Source organism: Pelodiscus sinensis, chromosome 24, assembly GCF_049634645.1.
Source record: "Pelodiscus sinensis isolate JC-2024 chromosome 24, ASM4963464v1, whole genome shotgun sequence".
NCBI lineage: Eukaryota > Metazoa > Chordata > Testudines > Trionychidae > Pelodiscus > Pelodiscus sinensis.
Window position 1 is genome coordinate 8,345,239 of NC_134734.1, and position 16,299 is coordinate 8,361,537.

Genomic DNA, 16,299 nt, shown 5'->3' on the forward strand with positions numbered 1-16,299 from the left:
TAGACATAGTCCTCCTGTTTATTTTTTTCCTAAACCAGGAGGGCACAATGGTTCTGATGGGAGCTCTGCAGGGAGGCAGCCCGCACTGCCCCCTGCCTGAAACCTTGTGCAGGTGTTAAACAGCTGTCCAACCCACCCTAGAGGTGACTGCATTTCAGCATGCCTGAAGCAACACAGCACCAGCAATGGACAGGAGAATGGCTCCTGGGCATGGCTTTCTCATGACTGCTTCAGTCCCATTGAATGGGCCTCAGCTTCTTTCCTTTCCCTCGCCTGCTTTGCAATGGGGCTGTAGGCTCTGGGGGAGAGAGGTGGAGGCAGGCAGAGGTGTCTCCCTGCAGCAGATGTAGACACGTTTCTATATTAATCATTCTCTCATTGAAGTTTTTAGCTTTGTATTGAGTCCTTTTACATGGAAACTTTGTATTATGTCTTGGTAGAATAGTCCCTAGGACAAGTGAAGCAGAGACCGTCCCTGTGGGGTGAATGAGGTGGGATTGTATAAGGTGGAAGATGAGCACCTTTGGGCAGTTGCAAAGGTTGGAGAGGGGCTGGAAGCCAAATCCAAGATCAATGAGTCCTGGGAAGTGGGCCCATTGAAAGGAGACTGGATCTGTGGATGCCTTGGGAGTCAGCAGCAAGGGCCTGCTTTGCGAAGCCCCCCCTCTTTGGGGGTAAATGTGGTAGCATTGAGACATCACCCAGAAGCAGGCCCCTCAGACACTAGCTGCAGATTCATGGGACGGCTCTCACAGATCTTGCACATGCATAAGATGACCTATCATCTATCTGCAGATCTATCTGCAGGAGAGGGGGCAGTGGCGTAGCGAGGGGGGCCAGATGGATCATCTGCCCATGGGCACCATGCTATGGAGGTGCCAATGTAATCCCATTCTGCCCCCCCCCCCCCATCCCTCAGCTCATGTGCTCCTACTACGCCTGCCACCGGCAGCTGGAGCCTCCTCCCTGCCTCTCTGCTCCAAGCCTGACCCTCCTCCATCTCCATCTCCACTGGTGGGTTAGTGCATGCAGGAGCCCGCCCCAAACTGTAAGGGGTGGGGGAAGATGCAGTACAAGTTCCCCTCAGCTGCACCGGGTTTGGGGCCATGGCACTGCACCTCTTCCAGAGCCTCCTGCCCCAAGCTATGAGGCCAGCAAGGTTGGGGGCGGGAGCAGTGACCCGGCTGCTTTGCTCCCCCAGTGACAAGGACTAGTGGCAGCCAAGCAGAGCAATGCAGCCCGGAGATGGTGGGCCAGCCCCTCCCTGCTCTGAGCGAGCCCCCACCCAACAAGGAACAGGCTCCTCCCTGCTTTGCTCATTGGCCCGCCACCCTCAGGAACAGGCCCCGCCCATGTATTCCACCCTCCCTGCTCTGGCCCGAGGCCCCTTCCTCGAGGAACACGGAGAAAGGCGGGAACATCCTCCTTGCACGCGCTCAACCACCCCACCCTTCCTGCCGCCCGGCTTATGCTTCGCGCACGCGCGGTCCTGCCTCTTTCCTAGATTGCGCCTGCGCATTGAGGGGAGGGAAAGACGCGCTCTTTCGCCTCACTCCCAGGAATGCGAATGCGCCGAACCTTCTTCCCACACCGCTTGCGCGTTCTAGCTTCATCTTCCGCCTTACGTTCCCAGGCCGCAGGCGCTCCCGCCCAGTGCGCTGGCGCATGCGCAGTGCGGTTCCTGGGGCTGCTGGTGCGAGGCGGCTGCGCGGATCCCAGCGCCGGATCCATGGGGCTGCAGTGAGCCTCCGGCCAGGCCCCGCCCGCCCCGGACATGGCCGACCCGGCTCCTGCTCGCAGCCTGGATGACATCGACCTCTCAGCTCTCAGGGTAAGCGGGTGTGGCTGTGTCGCGGAGGGCAAAGGTCAGCGGCCCTGGCAACGGAGTCAAAGGTCAGAGGGGCGTGACTTGTGGGGGGCTACAGGTAGGGGACTGCCCCCGCCTCCTGTGGGGGAGGGGCCCCTCGGATAGGCCCCTTTGGGGAAAGAGGCCTCCCTGCGCTGGGGCACAGACCCCCGTGCCCTGCTGCGCGGAGGTTAACGGGGGACGTGCCTGTTCGGGGCCCTATTGTGGGGAAGGTGTTAGGGCTAAATGAGCCCTGTTGTGGGAGCTGCAAGGGCCCCGCCATCTCTGCTGTACTCTCCTCGTTGTCCCTAGGCCGGGGGGGCTTGGGTTCCCCCAAGAGGAGCTGTTGTGCCAGGAGACGCCAACCAGGGGGATCCACGTGCACTTCCCGTGGGATAGTTGTGGGGGCCACTTCTAGGGCATGCCAACCACACTCTCCATGGCTGCTACAGCAGCCCAGTTCAGTGTCTGCCCAATATCCTTCCCTACCCCAGTCGCTGTTGTTACCCCAGCTCCCCATCATGCCCTCCCATTGGCATTGCTGTTGTTACCTTGGCTTCTAGTCACCCCCCCCACACACACACACACATCACTACTGTTATTCCAGCTCCCCATTCCCTCCCCCTGTCTGTTCTGGCATTGCTGCTGTTACCCCCACTCTCCATTCCCTCCTCTGCTGTCTGCCCCACTGTTGTTGCTCTTACCCTAGCTCTCCCCCACATTTGTCTGTCCCAGCATCACTGCTGTTATCCCAGCTCTCCGTTCCCGGCCCCCCCGACTATCCATCCCAGTGTCACTGCTGTTATCCCTGTTCCCCCTGCTGTCTGCCCCAGTATCACTGTTGTTACGATTGCCCCCTGCCGCCGCCCCACCCAGTTGTCTACCCCGGCATCACTGCAGTGGCCAGGACTTGCCATTCTCCACACCTCTCGCTGTCATTACATTTACTCTGGCTCACTGTTCCCCCACACACTCTTATTGTGTCCCCCCCCCCAGCTTCACTGCAACGAACCTGATTCCCCATTTCTCTCGCTTTTCTCCATCGCTACAGTGACCCTGATTCCCTGCTCCCCACCCCCAGCACCACTGCAGTGACCCTGATTTGCTGTCCTGCCTTTACTCTGTCCCCTCATCCACACACACAGCATCGCCACTGCTAACTTGACTTCATGTTCTTCCCCTTTGCTTTCCTCCCCACTAGTGTCACCATGGATTACCCCATTGCCCCATCTCTGCCATGATCTCACTGGCTCTTCCACATGCATATTACTGCATTACTCTGTTCTCTTCTCCCCTGTTTAGACTCTGCTTACTCAGGTGCGCAGTGGTGGGGCTGGGAGGGCCAGTGCAGAAAGTAAACATGTAGGTAGCTGGCTCTGGTGGCAAAGCAGGGAGCTGTTGTTGCAGTGGTTTGCAACAGAGCATGCATGGTGGCACTTGGACATGGATTATGCCCTGTCCTGACCCCCATTAATCTGCTAGAACACAAATCTGATTCTCTAGTGTTCAGTAACCGGCCCTGTCTTGGAGTATTAACCTCTGTAGCACTGGGCTAGTGGTAACCCCCTCACCAGCCCTGCAATGCTGCCAGCACCTGGGTGATTCAGAGCCCCCCCTCACCCTACCGGGCTCCGTTAGCACTAATGAGCGGTAGTTCTTTAGGTCCTTGCTGCAAAAGCTTGGCAGTGCAAAGCTCTGCTCCTGGTTGAGGCGAGCTGGTGAATAAAGATTAGCCCAGCATGCCAGGGATTTCTGTGTAATGTACAGAGCAGAGTTTCTGAAATGGAGTACTCATGCCCTTGACCAGGAGAACCCCTCCCATCAGTATAGGTAGTGTCCATGCAGAAGCACTACAGTGGTGCAGGTGTAGCGTGCCAAGTGGGAGGTTGCTGTAGTTGTACCGGTATTATCACTTGTCACAGTGATGTCTAATGCTTTTCATCAGTTGACCTCAAAGTAGATCAGTATCACATCCTCATTTTACAGGTGGGGAAACTGAGGCAGAGTGAGTATGTGGCTTATCAGAGGGCACTAACTGATGAGTGTCGGAGCTGGGAATAGGTCTCCCAATGCTCTATCCAAGGCAACACTGCCTTTGTACCAGTTTAACTAGACCTCTCCCATAACCATTGTGCTGATATAAATCATCAGCTGTCCTGAAGTCCCTGGCACAGCATTCTTTTTTTACAGGAATCGGTTTATAATTGCGTTTAATAGGAAAAAACCCGAAGTGTCTGCTGCAGGTTGGCCTGTGCTGTGAATTCTCGCCTCCATCAGCAGAACAGCACCGTGAGCCAAGCTTCAGAATGTGATTACATCTCGTTTCAAACCATACTGAGCTGCTGTCTCTCTCTCAGACAAACTAGCACAGGGAGGTTTCGTAACACCGCCTCTGTGCAGTTGTCATTGCTGGTGGGTGGCTAGAACTTCTCAGCTGGCTTCAGTCTTTCTCTTCTTCCCAAAGGATCCCCAAACCCTCCTTGCGTTATTTATTCATATGTGGCTAGCATTGATGGTCTCCACTGAGCACAGTGTATCTTCACAAAGAGAAGATATTCAGTACCAAAGTGTGCTCTTTAACCTATCAGGAGCAGCACAAGAACCCACTGCCTGGCAGATGAAGCCAGACACATTAATGCGGGTTTTGTACAGTGTGAGTGATTAACCATTGGCCCAAATTGTCTAGTCTCCATCTCTTGATGGCATCTGGTTAAACCACATTAGCCCAGCACAAAGCTTTGGGCTCAAAGGGGTAGCTTTGTAGAATTCTCTGACTTGTGCTCTCTGGGTGTTAATTAGGGGTCTGATGGATCCTTTAGCCTTAACACCTGGGGCTGGGCTAGGTGCTGTGCCCCTGCCAAACAAAAGGCACCAGAAATCATCTTGTTCGTAGAGGCTGGGGAATGAAAATGGAAGTCAGCACATTTAAAAGCAACCAAAGGAGATACGCTGTGCACTGCATTGAAAAAGCATGTGGAACTTTGTGCCACAAGAGTCCAAGAACTTAATGGGATTTAAACAATCAGACATTTGACATGGGTAATAGTGTGGATTAAAAAGCAAAGGGAGAGTGAAACTCTTGGTTTGTTTTACCTCCTCTGGGCTGAATGGACTCTTGGTCTGGCAGTTGTGCATAGTAGTTTAGGACAGGAAGTGATACATTCATTATCTGATTGGAAGCGCAGGGGTTGGGCATGGTGCATTTCTGAAGGAAAGCCCTGATATGCATCAGCGTTTGCTAACTGGCAACCTAAGCACAAAATCTGTTCGTCCCACAATCGTGAAATATTGTCAACCTTACTTTTGCCCAGTTGCATAGATGAAGGCTAGAAGAGACTATTAGATAATCTAGTACCTTACAGGCAAGATAATTTCACCCACCTCCCCCTGCATTGAGCTCAAGAATTGAGCTGGGCTAAAGTGTCTTTGAGAGGCTCCAGTCTGGATGGGAAGGCTTGCCCTTTGGCACTTGTTTCAATGGTTAAACACCCATGCTATGGATGCATATGCCTGATTTTTGAATGGGAATTGGCGAGGCTTTAGCTTTCAGCTATTTGCTCCCCATGCAGGTACTTACAGACCAGGATTAATGTCTTTGCTAAGATGGATACATTGAGTTGCTTTGTGAGGTGTGTTTGCCAGCCCTTGAATCTTTTTTGTAGTTCTTTTCTGAGCCCTCTCCCATCTTTCATCTTTCTTTTTTTTTTAAAGGGGGGATGCTAGTACTGGACACAGTATCATAGCCATCAGCTCCCTTCTCAGGTTTTCCCAAAAGGTCTCGCTTAAGCCCTGCCAGTAGAAGGTCTTTGTTTGGCTTACTTGGTCTGAGTGGAATGGTCATTTGGCTGGAATGCACCAAGTGTTAAAAAAGGCATATGAGTTGAAAACTAACCCCAAACCTGCCATGTGGTGGGTCTGTCCGTATCAATGTGGGATGAGGGCATTCTCCTGGGCTTTGCTGCTTAGGATTGAAGGAGGGGTGGGTGTGTCGTGTGTGTGTGAGGCTAATGCCTGTGACCCATGTGTGTGAGGCTAATGCCTGTGACCCAATCTGGCTTGGGAGCTGTCTGGCTGCCTTGACTGGAAGGACTACTTAATCTGCACCAGGAAATCTTTCCTATAGTTACTACTAAGCAGGAAGTGGCACTGTTTAGAGCCTTAGTGCAGACACGGTGCTGGGGGGATTGTGTCTAAAGGCCTTCTCTGAGCAGTGCTAGAGTCATAGATTCCAAGGTGAGATGGGTCCATCTAGTCCTGTGGTGGGCAACCTGCAGCCCATGGACCACATATGACCCATCAAGTTTCTATGTTTGGCCCACAAGACATTTTGTTTACTGTTGCCCATGTGCAGGGTTGCCACTGATTCCTGTCCGCATAGATTTTTTTCCTACCGGTATTACAAAAGTGACATGCAAGGGCACATGAAGTGAGGTTCAAGCTGATTGCAGATAACATTGTGAGAGCTGTGCACTCCTCCTACATCCAGTCAAAGTGCTGCTACAGTTCGATCAACACACCCTGCAAATTTTAGGTATGCAAGTGCAGTTAGCAAAGCTACCCTATCCCAAGAGACTGTCTGTTGCAACAATTTAGTGGCTTACTGAAATGAAGGGCTATTCATGCGGCCCACCCACTAGCCTAGGTTGCCCATGGCTGATCTAGTCTGATTTCCCATACAGTACAGGCCTTGAATGGATGCTGGTGTGAACTGAGCAAGTCTTTTAGAAAAACTTCCCACCACCCCAAGTCCATGATCTGACAGCCAGAAGCTGGGGCTGGCTGATAGGGGTTGGATCACTCAACCATCGCCCTGTTCATTTTACTCCCTGCTTTGCTGAGCTAGATGGACCATTAGTCTGACCCAATGTGGCTGGTTTTAGGGTTCTCTTGATGAAAAAATCACCAGTGATGGAGAATCTGCGACAGGCCTTGGGAGCTAATGCCCCAAACTATCTACCTGTTGCACCTGATTTCCAGTCTGAATTTGTCTTGCTTTGACTTCCAGCCCTTGGACTGGGTTCAAGTATTTGCTGCTAGAGTAAAGGTCCAGTTATTAAATAGTTGTGTCCTGTGGTCAAATCACCCCTAAGCTGTCTCTTTGATTAGGTCTTCAATGCAGCTCTTGGAGTCTCTCAATAGAAGGCAGGTTTTCCTGAGCTACAGATGCCTGAACTGGACCTAGGATTCCAGCAACAATTGCACAAGTGCCCAGTCTATAGACCTGTTCTTATTTGAGATACCCCCATGTAGGCATTCAAAGGAGGCAATAGCCTCTGAGCCCCACCGTGGTGTCAGGCGGTCCGGTTCAACTAACTATCCTCCATGACCCCCAATTCCTTTTTCAGTGCCATGCTCTTGCTAGCCTGTGATCATGACAGAAAGGCTTTGCTCTCATCTGCGGTCATGGTCCAGACAGCCTTGTGCTAGCCAGTCCTCTACAGAGCTGTTGTGGGCATGCCCAGTCTGCTCTGTGGGCAGGGTCTGGGTCCATACATGGGAGATTTCAATTCTTGTATCAGGCACAGGCTGCCTTGGGGAATCTGAAGCCTGAAGCAATGCAGCCACTAGCCCACCTGCAATATGCAACTTCTCTTGTCTGTTTAGCCTGTGGAGATGGGCTCTCTCTCTTTGTGGGCCTGTACAGAGCTGTGCACAACCGTGGGCAGATGACTCTCTGATGAGGGAGGCGTCCCAGTTTTGCTCTAAAAGGACAGTGAGTGGGTGTCTTGGTTGAGGTAGGTCTGCTCAGCACCTGGCTTGATGGGGGAGCCCTAAACTTGGCCAGGGAGGTCTTTGTGGCACCCAGGATAGCTGGGGGTAAGGGACTCTTGTTTGGGGTTTGCTCTGCAATGAGCTATTGCAGTTAAAATAATCCCAGATCCCTGGTGTTGACATTCTTGATTGTCCTCCTGCTCCATCTTGGTGGCTGGAAATGGAGGAAGACTCACACCTAGTGTGGGGCAGACATGCCAGATCCTGTGTGTTTAAGATACCATATGTGCTACATGCTATGTCACAGGCCTGCCTGCTGGGGGAACCCATTTGGGTCTGGGACACACTGTGCCAACTGGACTGCAAATCTCCCCTCAATCTAGATTGCTTTTAGAAATGTTCAGGGGCTTCACTCAAGCCCTCTGTTCCTTGTAGGAGAGTTTATAGCTAAAGCAGATATTTGAAGATTGCAGCTCTCCTATTCTGCACTGACCCCTCTCACCATATGCAGCCGCATGAGCTGCTGCTGAGCCTGGCACAAAGGCAGTGTGATGCAGCTGCTGGCTCCATGTCACTCCGAGCGCGTCCTTCACTCGGCATCAGCTCTCAAATCCAGGCTGCGAGCCTGAGCTATTCAGCATTGTGCTGGTTGCTAGGTAGAACTTGTTGACTGCAGCGTGTGTCTTTGAAATTGGTTCTGTTATCTTGTGTGCTGTACATGTTTGTGTTCTGGTTACTTCTGGCCTTGAACTCACGTTGTCTATCTCGTGGCCACTAAGTAAAATAAGAACCAGGGCTAATAAGGGCTTTTAATGTCTGTCAAAATGACAGGCACCCTATGAAACATGACTGACTCCCTGCTAATGTATAGGTTCTTAAAGACGCCAAAAAGTCCAGCTTAAAAACAGCTTTTGTGTTCTCCTTGTCTTGGCTGAGATTGGGGGGGGGGAGTGGAGACGGACCTTAGCTTGCTGAGTGCTGCCCTGACTGGGAGCAGGGGAATACTATCTCTCCACTGAGATAAAAGTTCCTCGGGTGTGCCAAGCACTACACAGGTCCATAGGAAGAGGCATCCCTGCACCAACCAGCTGATAATGTGAGGAGGTGAGCTGGGAAGGGAAATGGCTGTGTAGACAGGGGACTTGCTCAAGTCCACCAGCAATTCAGTGGCAGAGCCAGCTCTGCAGCTTGGTGCCATTGTCTTCCTCAGATACATTTCTGGAGAGCAGCAATGCACCCTTGTGCGGGAAACAGATACTGCTTCAAATGAGGCTTCTGAGGCAGGAATTGCCAGCAGGCACTGCGGGCTGGCGTTGAGACCATCTTCTGCCTGTAGGTCATAGGTTCAAATGCAAGCCATCTGCATCCTGAGCTGAGGGTCTGGAGAGAATGGTGGGGTCCCTGCCTGATTCCATCCCACCCCTCACTGCTAGAGGCATGATTCCAGCCCAGTGAGTGTGGCAGATGATCCTGCTAGACAAGCAGTCTGCTCCCCCAGCTAGAGCACGGAGGTCAAGACATCTGGTTCTGTTCCCAGCTCTGTGTGTCTGTGCACAAACTGGAACAGCAGAGGCCTGCTGGGGTGCCTGGGTATGGCCTTAACATCTCTAATACACAGTGCCTGGTAAAGTGGGGCCCTGCCTGGGCTCTGGAGACTACTGTAACACCCTGAATGTGAGGCACCTTGTGCAGTGGGGCCTGGGGCCTTACCAGGACACCTGGAGACACTGTCTGTGACTGAGCTGGGAATTTCACTCTGGACTCCCACATCCCAGCCTAGTGCCTGGATCTTTCTGCCTCACCAGTTGATCAGGAGCTAGGATCATTGCACTCTGGCAATTCTGCAGTTGATGACTTGGGCCCAGGACTCTGAGCTGGCAGTGGGAGTGCACTGGGGGTCAGTGGAGGGCCAGAGGGTGCACAGTGGGGAGCCTGTCACACAGCCCATGTTGAATGGGCTCATGTGAAACAAGGGCAGTAGAGTTTCCAGCCAATGCACCCGCCTCTCTGGATGCAAATGGGTGAGGTGCTCCTCTGTTTGCCTGTCCCGACCTGCCCTGATTCAGCTGCACCAACCTCTCCCTCTTTGGAGCTTGCCTAGCTTGGGATTTGAGGTGGTCGGTGGCATGAGCTGCTCCTATCATGGTGCTTCTGGCCAGGGGCATGGGGTTTATACAATGCCTCACATGCTAGGGGCCTAGCCCATGGCTGGCAAGGTAAATCCTTGCGTGTTCCAAAGCTTCAGGGGGTAGCCGAGTTAGTCTGTACAGGGTAAACTTAAAAAACAACAAATAGTCTGGTTGCACTTTAGAAAGATTAACAAAACACGTAGATCAGTGGTCCCCAACGTTTTGGGGCTGCCAGGCGCCTAGGGGCAGGGCCGCTCATGCACCAGGCGTCCGGGGGCGGGGCCAAGCATGCGCCGCGTGCCTGGGGCCAGCACCGGCATGTGCTGCGACCCCAGGCAGGGGCCGCCCATGCGCCCGGGGCCGGCACCGGCATGTGCTGCGACCTCGGGGCTAGGGCCCGCACCGGCATGTGCCACAACCCCGGGGCAGGAGCCACCCATGCACCCAGGGCTGGCACCTGCCGCACGCCCGGGGGCGGGGCCAGCCCAGAATGCTTTGCGGGCGCACATAAATGGCCTGGTGGGCGCCATGGCGCCCGTGGGCACTGCATTGGGGACCACTGATGTAGATGGTATCATGAGCTTTCGTGGGCACAGCTCACTTCTTCAGATGACCTGCTCATGATACCATCTAATGTTTTGTTAGTCTTAAAGTGCTACCAGGCTATTTATTGTTTTTTAAGTTTAAGGTAAATCCTGTGGGGTTTTTTGCCCTTCTGACCCAGGTTGTGACTGACTGACTGTGGGATAATTGATTCAGGTTGTTTGGAGGCAGCAGGCAGATTCAGGGGAATGGTCTGGCCTCAGTGGAGTCTGTGCAGACTCCTAGTGAAGATTGCTCCAAGTGCAGCAGCACCTTCCAGCTGATAGCCCTCATTGTACTAAGCACTAGTTCCTGCCCTGGGGATCATGGCCCAAACCAGGGGCCTGAGAGTCACATCAATTAGGGAAATCATGTGGAGGGCTGGGTAGGAGCAGTTTAGTGAGGCACAGCCTCATGAAACAGCCAGACATGGCCTGCCCTGGACTGTCAGTGCTGCAGCTGCACCACCAGAGTGCTGGGGGAGCTGAGGCTGTGGGGGAAGGGACAGGGACTAGCTTCCCCTTTTTGCTGCACTGAGCAGGAGTTGGGTTGGCTCCTCCTGGCAAGGCTGTCCCAACTCTGCTCCCTGGCAAGAAGCAGGGAGCTGGACTGGAGGGTCCAATGAGCCAGACATGGCCCTGCAGGCCATAGTGTCTCCCCCTGACTCTAGTCTAAACAGACAGGGTGGAGATCTTATCCTCATTGTAAAGACAGGGAAGCTCTGAGGCTGGGAGTTTCAACAACTCCTCCAGGGTTTTCTAGAACTGGGTCCGCAGGGACCATTATGATCATCTTGGTTGGCCTCCTGTGTAGCTTGGGCCACAGGTCTGCACCTAAATCATGCTGCCCAAGCTGGATTTCGTATAGGCTGGGCAAGCCCAGGCCTCCATTAACAGTGTGGTATCTGACTGAGCACAAGCGCCACCCTGATTCCTTGTTTCCCACCTGCCATGAAGTGGAAATGAGTGGTTTGCTTTGTGTTCAGTGTAGCTGCCTTATCATTTGGGTCAGGCTGACTTCCTGCTCTGTAGCGTACTGTGGGAGAAAGCAAGGCTGGGGATCTGACGGGATATAAGAATGGCCAGACTGGATCAGACCCAAGGTCAGTCCAGCCCAGTGTCCTGTCTGCTGAGTGCGGCCAATGCCAGGTGCCCCAGAGGGAATGAACAGAACAGGGAAGCATCAAGTGATCCATCCCCTGTCGCCCACTCCCAGCTCCTGGCAAACACAAGCTAGGGACACCATTCCTGCCCATCCTGGCTAATAGCCATGGATGGCCCTAACCTGCCTGGTTGATCTAGTGCCGTGGTCACCAACCCGTCGATCGTGATTGACTGGTCGATCGGGAAGCAACGAGGGAGATAGTGCTGGCTTCCTGCAGGGTGGACTCAAGTCCAGCAGCTGCGCGCCACTTCCAGGCTTTGAGGAAGTACGCAGGCTGCTCCCCCTCCCCCAAACAGCCAGCGCCGTACCACAAAGCAGGTCTGTGGTGCACCGGGGAGACTCTGCACTAGGGAGAGGTAGGAATCCCCAGAGGAGGCGCACACCAGGGCTTCCCTTCTCCGCACGGGGGGGGGGGGAAGAGGGGTTTAGAAGTCCCGTGAAGAGGTGCGCACCCAGGCTTCCCTCCTCTGCGGGGAGGGAGGGGGGAGGAATCCCTGGAGGAGGCGCGTGCTGGGGACTCCCTGTCCCCTGCAGCAGAACCCACTGGCACCCTGTTCCCTATCCCCACTGGCAACCTGTCCCCTGCTGCAGAACCTACTTGGCACCCTGCCCCAGCACCCACTAGCACCCTTCCCCAGTACCATGTCCTCTGCTCCCACCACCACAGTTGGGGCCACATTAGTGAGGTTGGGGAAGGGGGTTGGGGAGTTATTTTTTTCATCTCACTTGTGTGTCCCCAACTGACTTTTCTGTGGGTCAGTGACCCCTGACTCAAAACAGGTTTCCCACCCTTCTCATAAATAAAGACAATGCTGAAACTTTCTTTGTTTGACATAATATTTTATTTAAAAATGAAGCCTGGCCAACAACCCCCCAATTGAGGCCAAGCCCCCATCTGGCTGCAGCATTATAACACTCTCACGAGCCTACCATACGCTGGAACCCCCTGCCCTGAGCTTCTCACATCCCTGAACTCCTGCATCCCCAGTCTTCTGTCACAACACTCCTGCACCATCCACACACACCTGAAAATCTGCACCATCCACACACTGCCCATCTTACTCCGGACTGCCCTGCCCTGAGCCCCTCATACTCCAACCCAAACTCTTGCACCCTCACATCTACAAGTATGTGGCTTGCTCAGTACCCCAACACTCCCCATCCTGGAGCCCTCTCCCCAAGCCAGCATCCCCTTCTCCACCACCTCCTGCATCCAAATTCCCTCTCACCCCTTCCACACCCAAATCCCTCATTCCCACCCCAGAGCCCACACATCCTGTCTCAACTCAGTGAGGGTATGGCTAGACTTCTGTGTCCAGGGATGCGTTTTTTCTTCCGCTTTTTTTAGCGGAACAGCAAACACGCTCTTTTGGTAACCCCTGTATTCCTCATTCCATTAGGAATAAGGGGGCTTCCGAAAGAAGGGTTTTTTCTGACATTTGGGCCCAGTCTAGACCGAATCGGGGGGGGGGGGGGAGGCAGTGTAGCCATACCCTGAGAGTGTATAAGGGCTGGGGATAGCAAGTGATGGAGAGGAGGAGAACAGAGGGCGGGGCTTCAAGGAGGGGGTGAGGTTTTGGGGGAAGGATGGGGTGGTAGATCTTGGCTTGTTCTGACATTTAAAAAGTGATCTTGGATGTAAAAGTTGGAGACCACTGATCTATATATCCTGTTATAGTCTGAAATTAATGGGTGCTGGAGCACTAAAGGGAAACCTGATCATTCTGGAGCTTCGCAATCTCCTCAGAACAGGATTAGGGCCTTTCTAAAGCTATACCCTGGGCCTGTTCCATGCTTTTTCTTTATGGTGCAGGGAGCTCTCTGTAGCAAAGGCAGACAACCCACAACACCTCCTGTATTTCTGTGATGTTTCTCTGCTGGAAATAAGGTGACCTTGTTGCCGTCTGTGTGGCAAAACAATTGCCCCGTGATGGGTGCTCACAGGGAGGCAGGGAAGACAGCCTTCACATGATGATTTCCCTGTGACTGGTACTGGGAATGTCGGTGACAGAAAGGAGCAGTGGGTAGCGACGTCCCGATGGCTTTCTGTGGATAGCATGTAGTGTGCTGAGGGCGATGTGATGGGAGAGGAGGGCTGGAGGATTGGGATATGAGACCCAGCTTCTATTCCCAGATCTGCTGTTGAGCGACCTTGGGTGAGTCTTTTTTCTGTCCAATATAAAGAGCTGGGAGATCTGTGAGTGGGAAATGAGGTATTGTCAGTCTTTGGCAGAGCTGTGTGGCTTGGGGTAGGGAGAACACTGCTGGGGGGAATTCATGGGAAATGAGGAATCCTTTGGCTTGTTACCCTTGACTTAAACAGCCCCAGGCTGCTGGATATTCCCCCCCCCCCCCTTGGTGTGAGATCCCATCTGGAAAAAGCTTGCTTGTATTCATAGGTAAAGCTGGGCCCTTCAACGCCTGCTTCCAGTTCCTAATTGTGCTACAGTCTTCCTATATCACCTGGCCAAGTCACTTAGCTCCTCTACGCCTCAGTTAGCTGCCCTGCGTCCCAATGAGTATTAATAACTGGGAGGCACTCAGATGTTGTGTCATGGGGGTTATAGGGAGATGGAGTTTTGCTTGTCTCAATGATATGGGATCCAGGCCATAGCCAGTTAGTTACTGTGTCACGTGTGTTGGATCTAGGGATGTTAAAAATCGTGTAATAGACTGGGCTCGTTGGTTAACCTTCACTGTTACATACAGCTTTTCCCCTTCCCACATACGCTGTTGCCTCTGTATTAGAGATGTTAAATATCGGTTAATTGAATAGTTGATTAACCTCATGAATCCTTGTCAGTTAGTCGACTATTGTATAGTCCCTGGGATGGGGCCAGCAGCCAGTGCAATCTGGCTCCACTCCTGAGGAGCACCTTGCCACTCTGCACTCTGTATCAGAGGTAGCAGCGCGGGGTGTCAGGTGGGAACTGGTCACGAGGAGAGACGGTTTTAAAACGTGCCCCCGTCACAGACTGGCTGTCTGTAGCCCTGATCCAGAGGCAGTAACATGGTGTGGTAGCAACCCCTGTCCCTGGGGGTCTGTGCTCCCAGACCCAGTGTGAGCCGAACCTGAGGTGGGCTTCCTGCGTGCCTGGCTTCTGATACACTTTAAATATAGAGCTGCAGCAGGGGTAGTTCCCGGACCCAACACAAGCCAGGACAGAGCCAGTTGGCCAGCCTGCTAAAAAATTATTGGCGGGGAGAGGAGGAATGTAGGTAGTCTCTAGCATTAACCTATGAGCTTTTGCTTATCAGTTAATTGACTGCAATATTACATCTGTATTCTGTATCAGGAGTATGGGCAGAGAGCCACTTGGTCCAAAAGTTGCCTCCAGTTTTGATTGTGGGGCTATCGGACACTGTAATAAACCCCACACACAAAAAGAACTGGGGTGTTGCACTCCTCTGTGTCTGGTGGCAGATTTGACCTAGATTTGACTCAGCCCAGGGATGTCTGCACAGTACCTGACATGGGGTGAAGACTCTGATCTTGGTCTTGGTGGTGTCAGTGCCTCTCCCAGCATATGGGGCACCTCAGTTGTAGTCCTGAAGGGGCAGGGTTCTAGGTGGCAGCTGACACAACAGGGCTCCTGATCTCTGTTGAGATCTCCAAGGTGCTATCGCGATAGATAACTCCCAGCTGAAACCTACTGTCACCAACTCAGATTGTGCCCGCACTTGGCCCGTACAGTCCTCAGGGGGAATCTCCTTCAGTGAGACAGCCCTTCTTGGGATGGCCCACTCTATCAGGGGTCAAGCCTCTTGGGTCCCCTCTTGGGACCATGCTTCTCTAAGCCTCCAGCATTCCTGTCTCTGCTGTGGTCCCCTTTAGGGAGTCCACTCACTCTTGACCCTCAGAGCTTCCACTTCGAGAGGGGACAATGCAACTCTGTTCTCCAGACCGGAGTGACTCTCAGCCAGCATATTGAGCATATGAACACAGCATAGAAACTCTCAAGTCTGTAGGCCTGGCCTCTTTCAGCTCCACACATCTAAGTCTCCCCTGCAGCCAGGTGGGCACCCTCTGCCCAGTCCAACAGTTCCCTCCTTCGAGGGACCTCCCATTATCCCTCCCCAGCAGCTCCTCCTCTGTCCTTTGTCTTCTCTCCAGGTTACCAGGGTCACCTGGGCCCCTATCTTCTCTGCCTTGACTCTCATCTGTTCTTTATTCCCCAGCTGGGATCAGCTGAGCAGGTCACCAGGTCCTCTCTTGACAGTCCATTGTCCGCCCACTGGCCAGACCCAGCTGTGCCATCTCAGCTGGGTCTCCTAGTCTCCATTCTTCAGGCCACTGGCCGGGGTCCCAGGTTCCATGCTAGTCCCTGTAACAACAGATTGCCTCTCTGCTCAGTGTGTTAAATCAGTGACACCCAGGGACACTGAGTGCCATCCCCACTGCATGCAGCCCCCTTGAATGCCAACAAATCCCCCCACTTCTCGGCATTGGTAGGTGTGATGAACTTGCTCTCTGTGCAGTTCCCTCAGGGTTGGTTTGCCATGTGGAAAGTAAAGGGTGCAGCTGTGGGTTCCTAGATGGAAATGTAGGGGGAAGTTTGGAAATGCCTGCTTGGGACAGAAGCTTGCCCGTTCCACTTTGTGTTAGGGTTGTAATATTGTAGTTGATAGGTTAATTCTATAGACAACATGCATTCCCTCTCCCCCCACCAATAAAATTTTTTTAGCAGGCTAGCCAGCAGCCTGGCTCACTTCTGGCTTGTGCTGGATCTAGGACCTACCCCTGCTGCTGCTCTACATTTAAAGTGTATTGGGAGCCAGGCATGCAGGGAGCCCATCTCAGGTCTGGCTTGCGCTGGGTCTGGGAGCTCAGACACACATACACACCATGCCCCCCCGACAGGGATT

The 16,299-nt window shown here is 53.2% G+C and overlaps 1 protein-coding gene across 9 annotated transcripts in view; it reads left to right on the forward strand.

Annotated features, from left to right (window-relative positions):
- The first annotated feature begins 1,505 nt into the window (after window positions 1-1,505).
- Window positions 1,506-16,299, forward strand: part of MINK1 (misshapen like kinase 1) — an 80,931-nt gene continuing 66,137 nt past the window's right edge. For 3 of the 9 annotated variants that reach the window (XM_075908049.1, XM_075908051.1, XM_075908052.1), the window contains exon 1: window positions 1,506-1,831. In XM_075908049.1, coding sequence (XP_075764164.1) covers window positions 1,775-1,831 — 57 coding nt within the window. In that variant the 5' untranslated portion in view covers window positions 1,506-1,774. The remainder of the gene's footprint in view (window positions 1,832-16,299) is intronic. The other 6 variants (XM_075908050.1, XM_075908053.1, XM_075908057.1 and 3 more) reach the window with 2 other exon arrangements.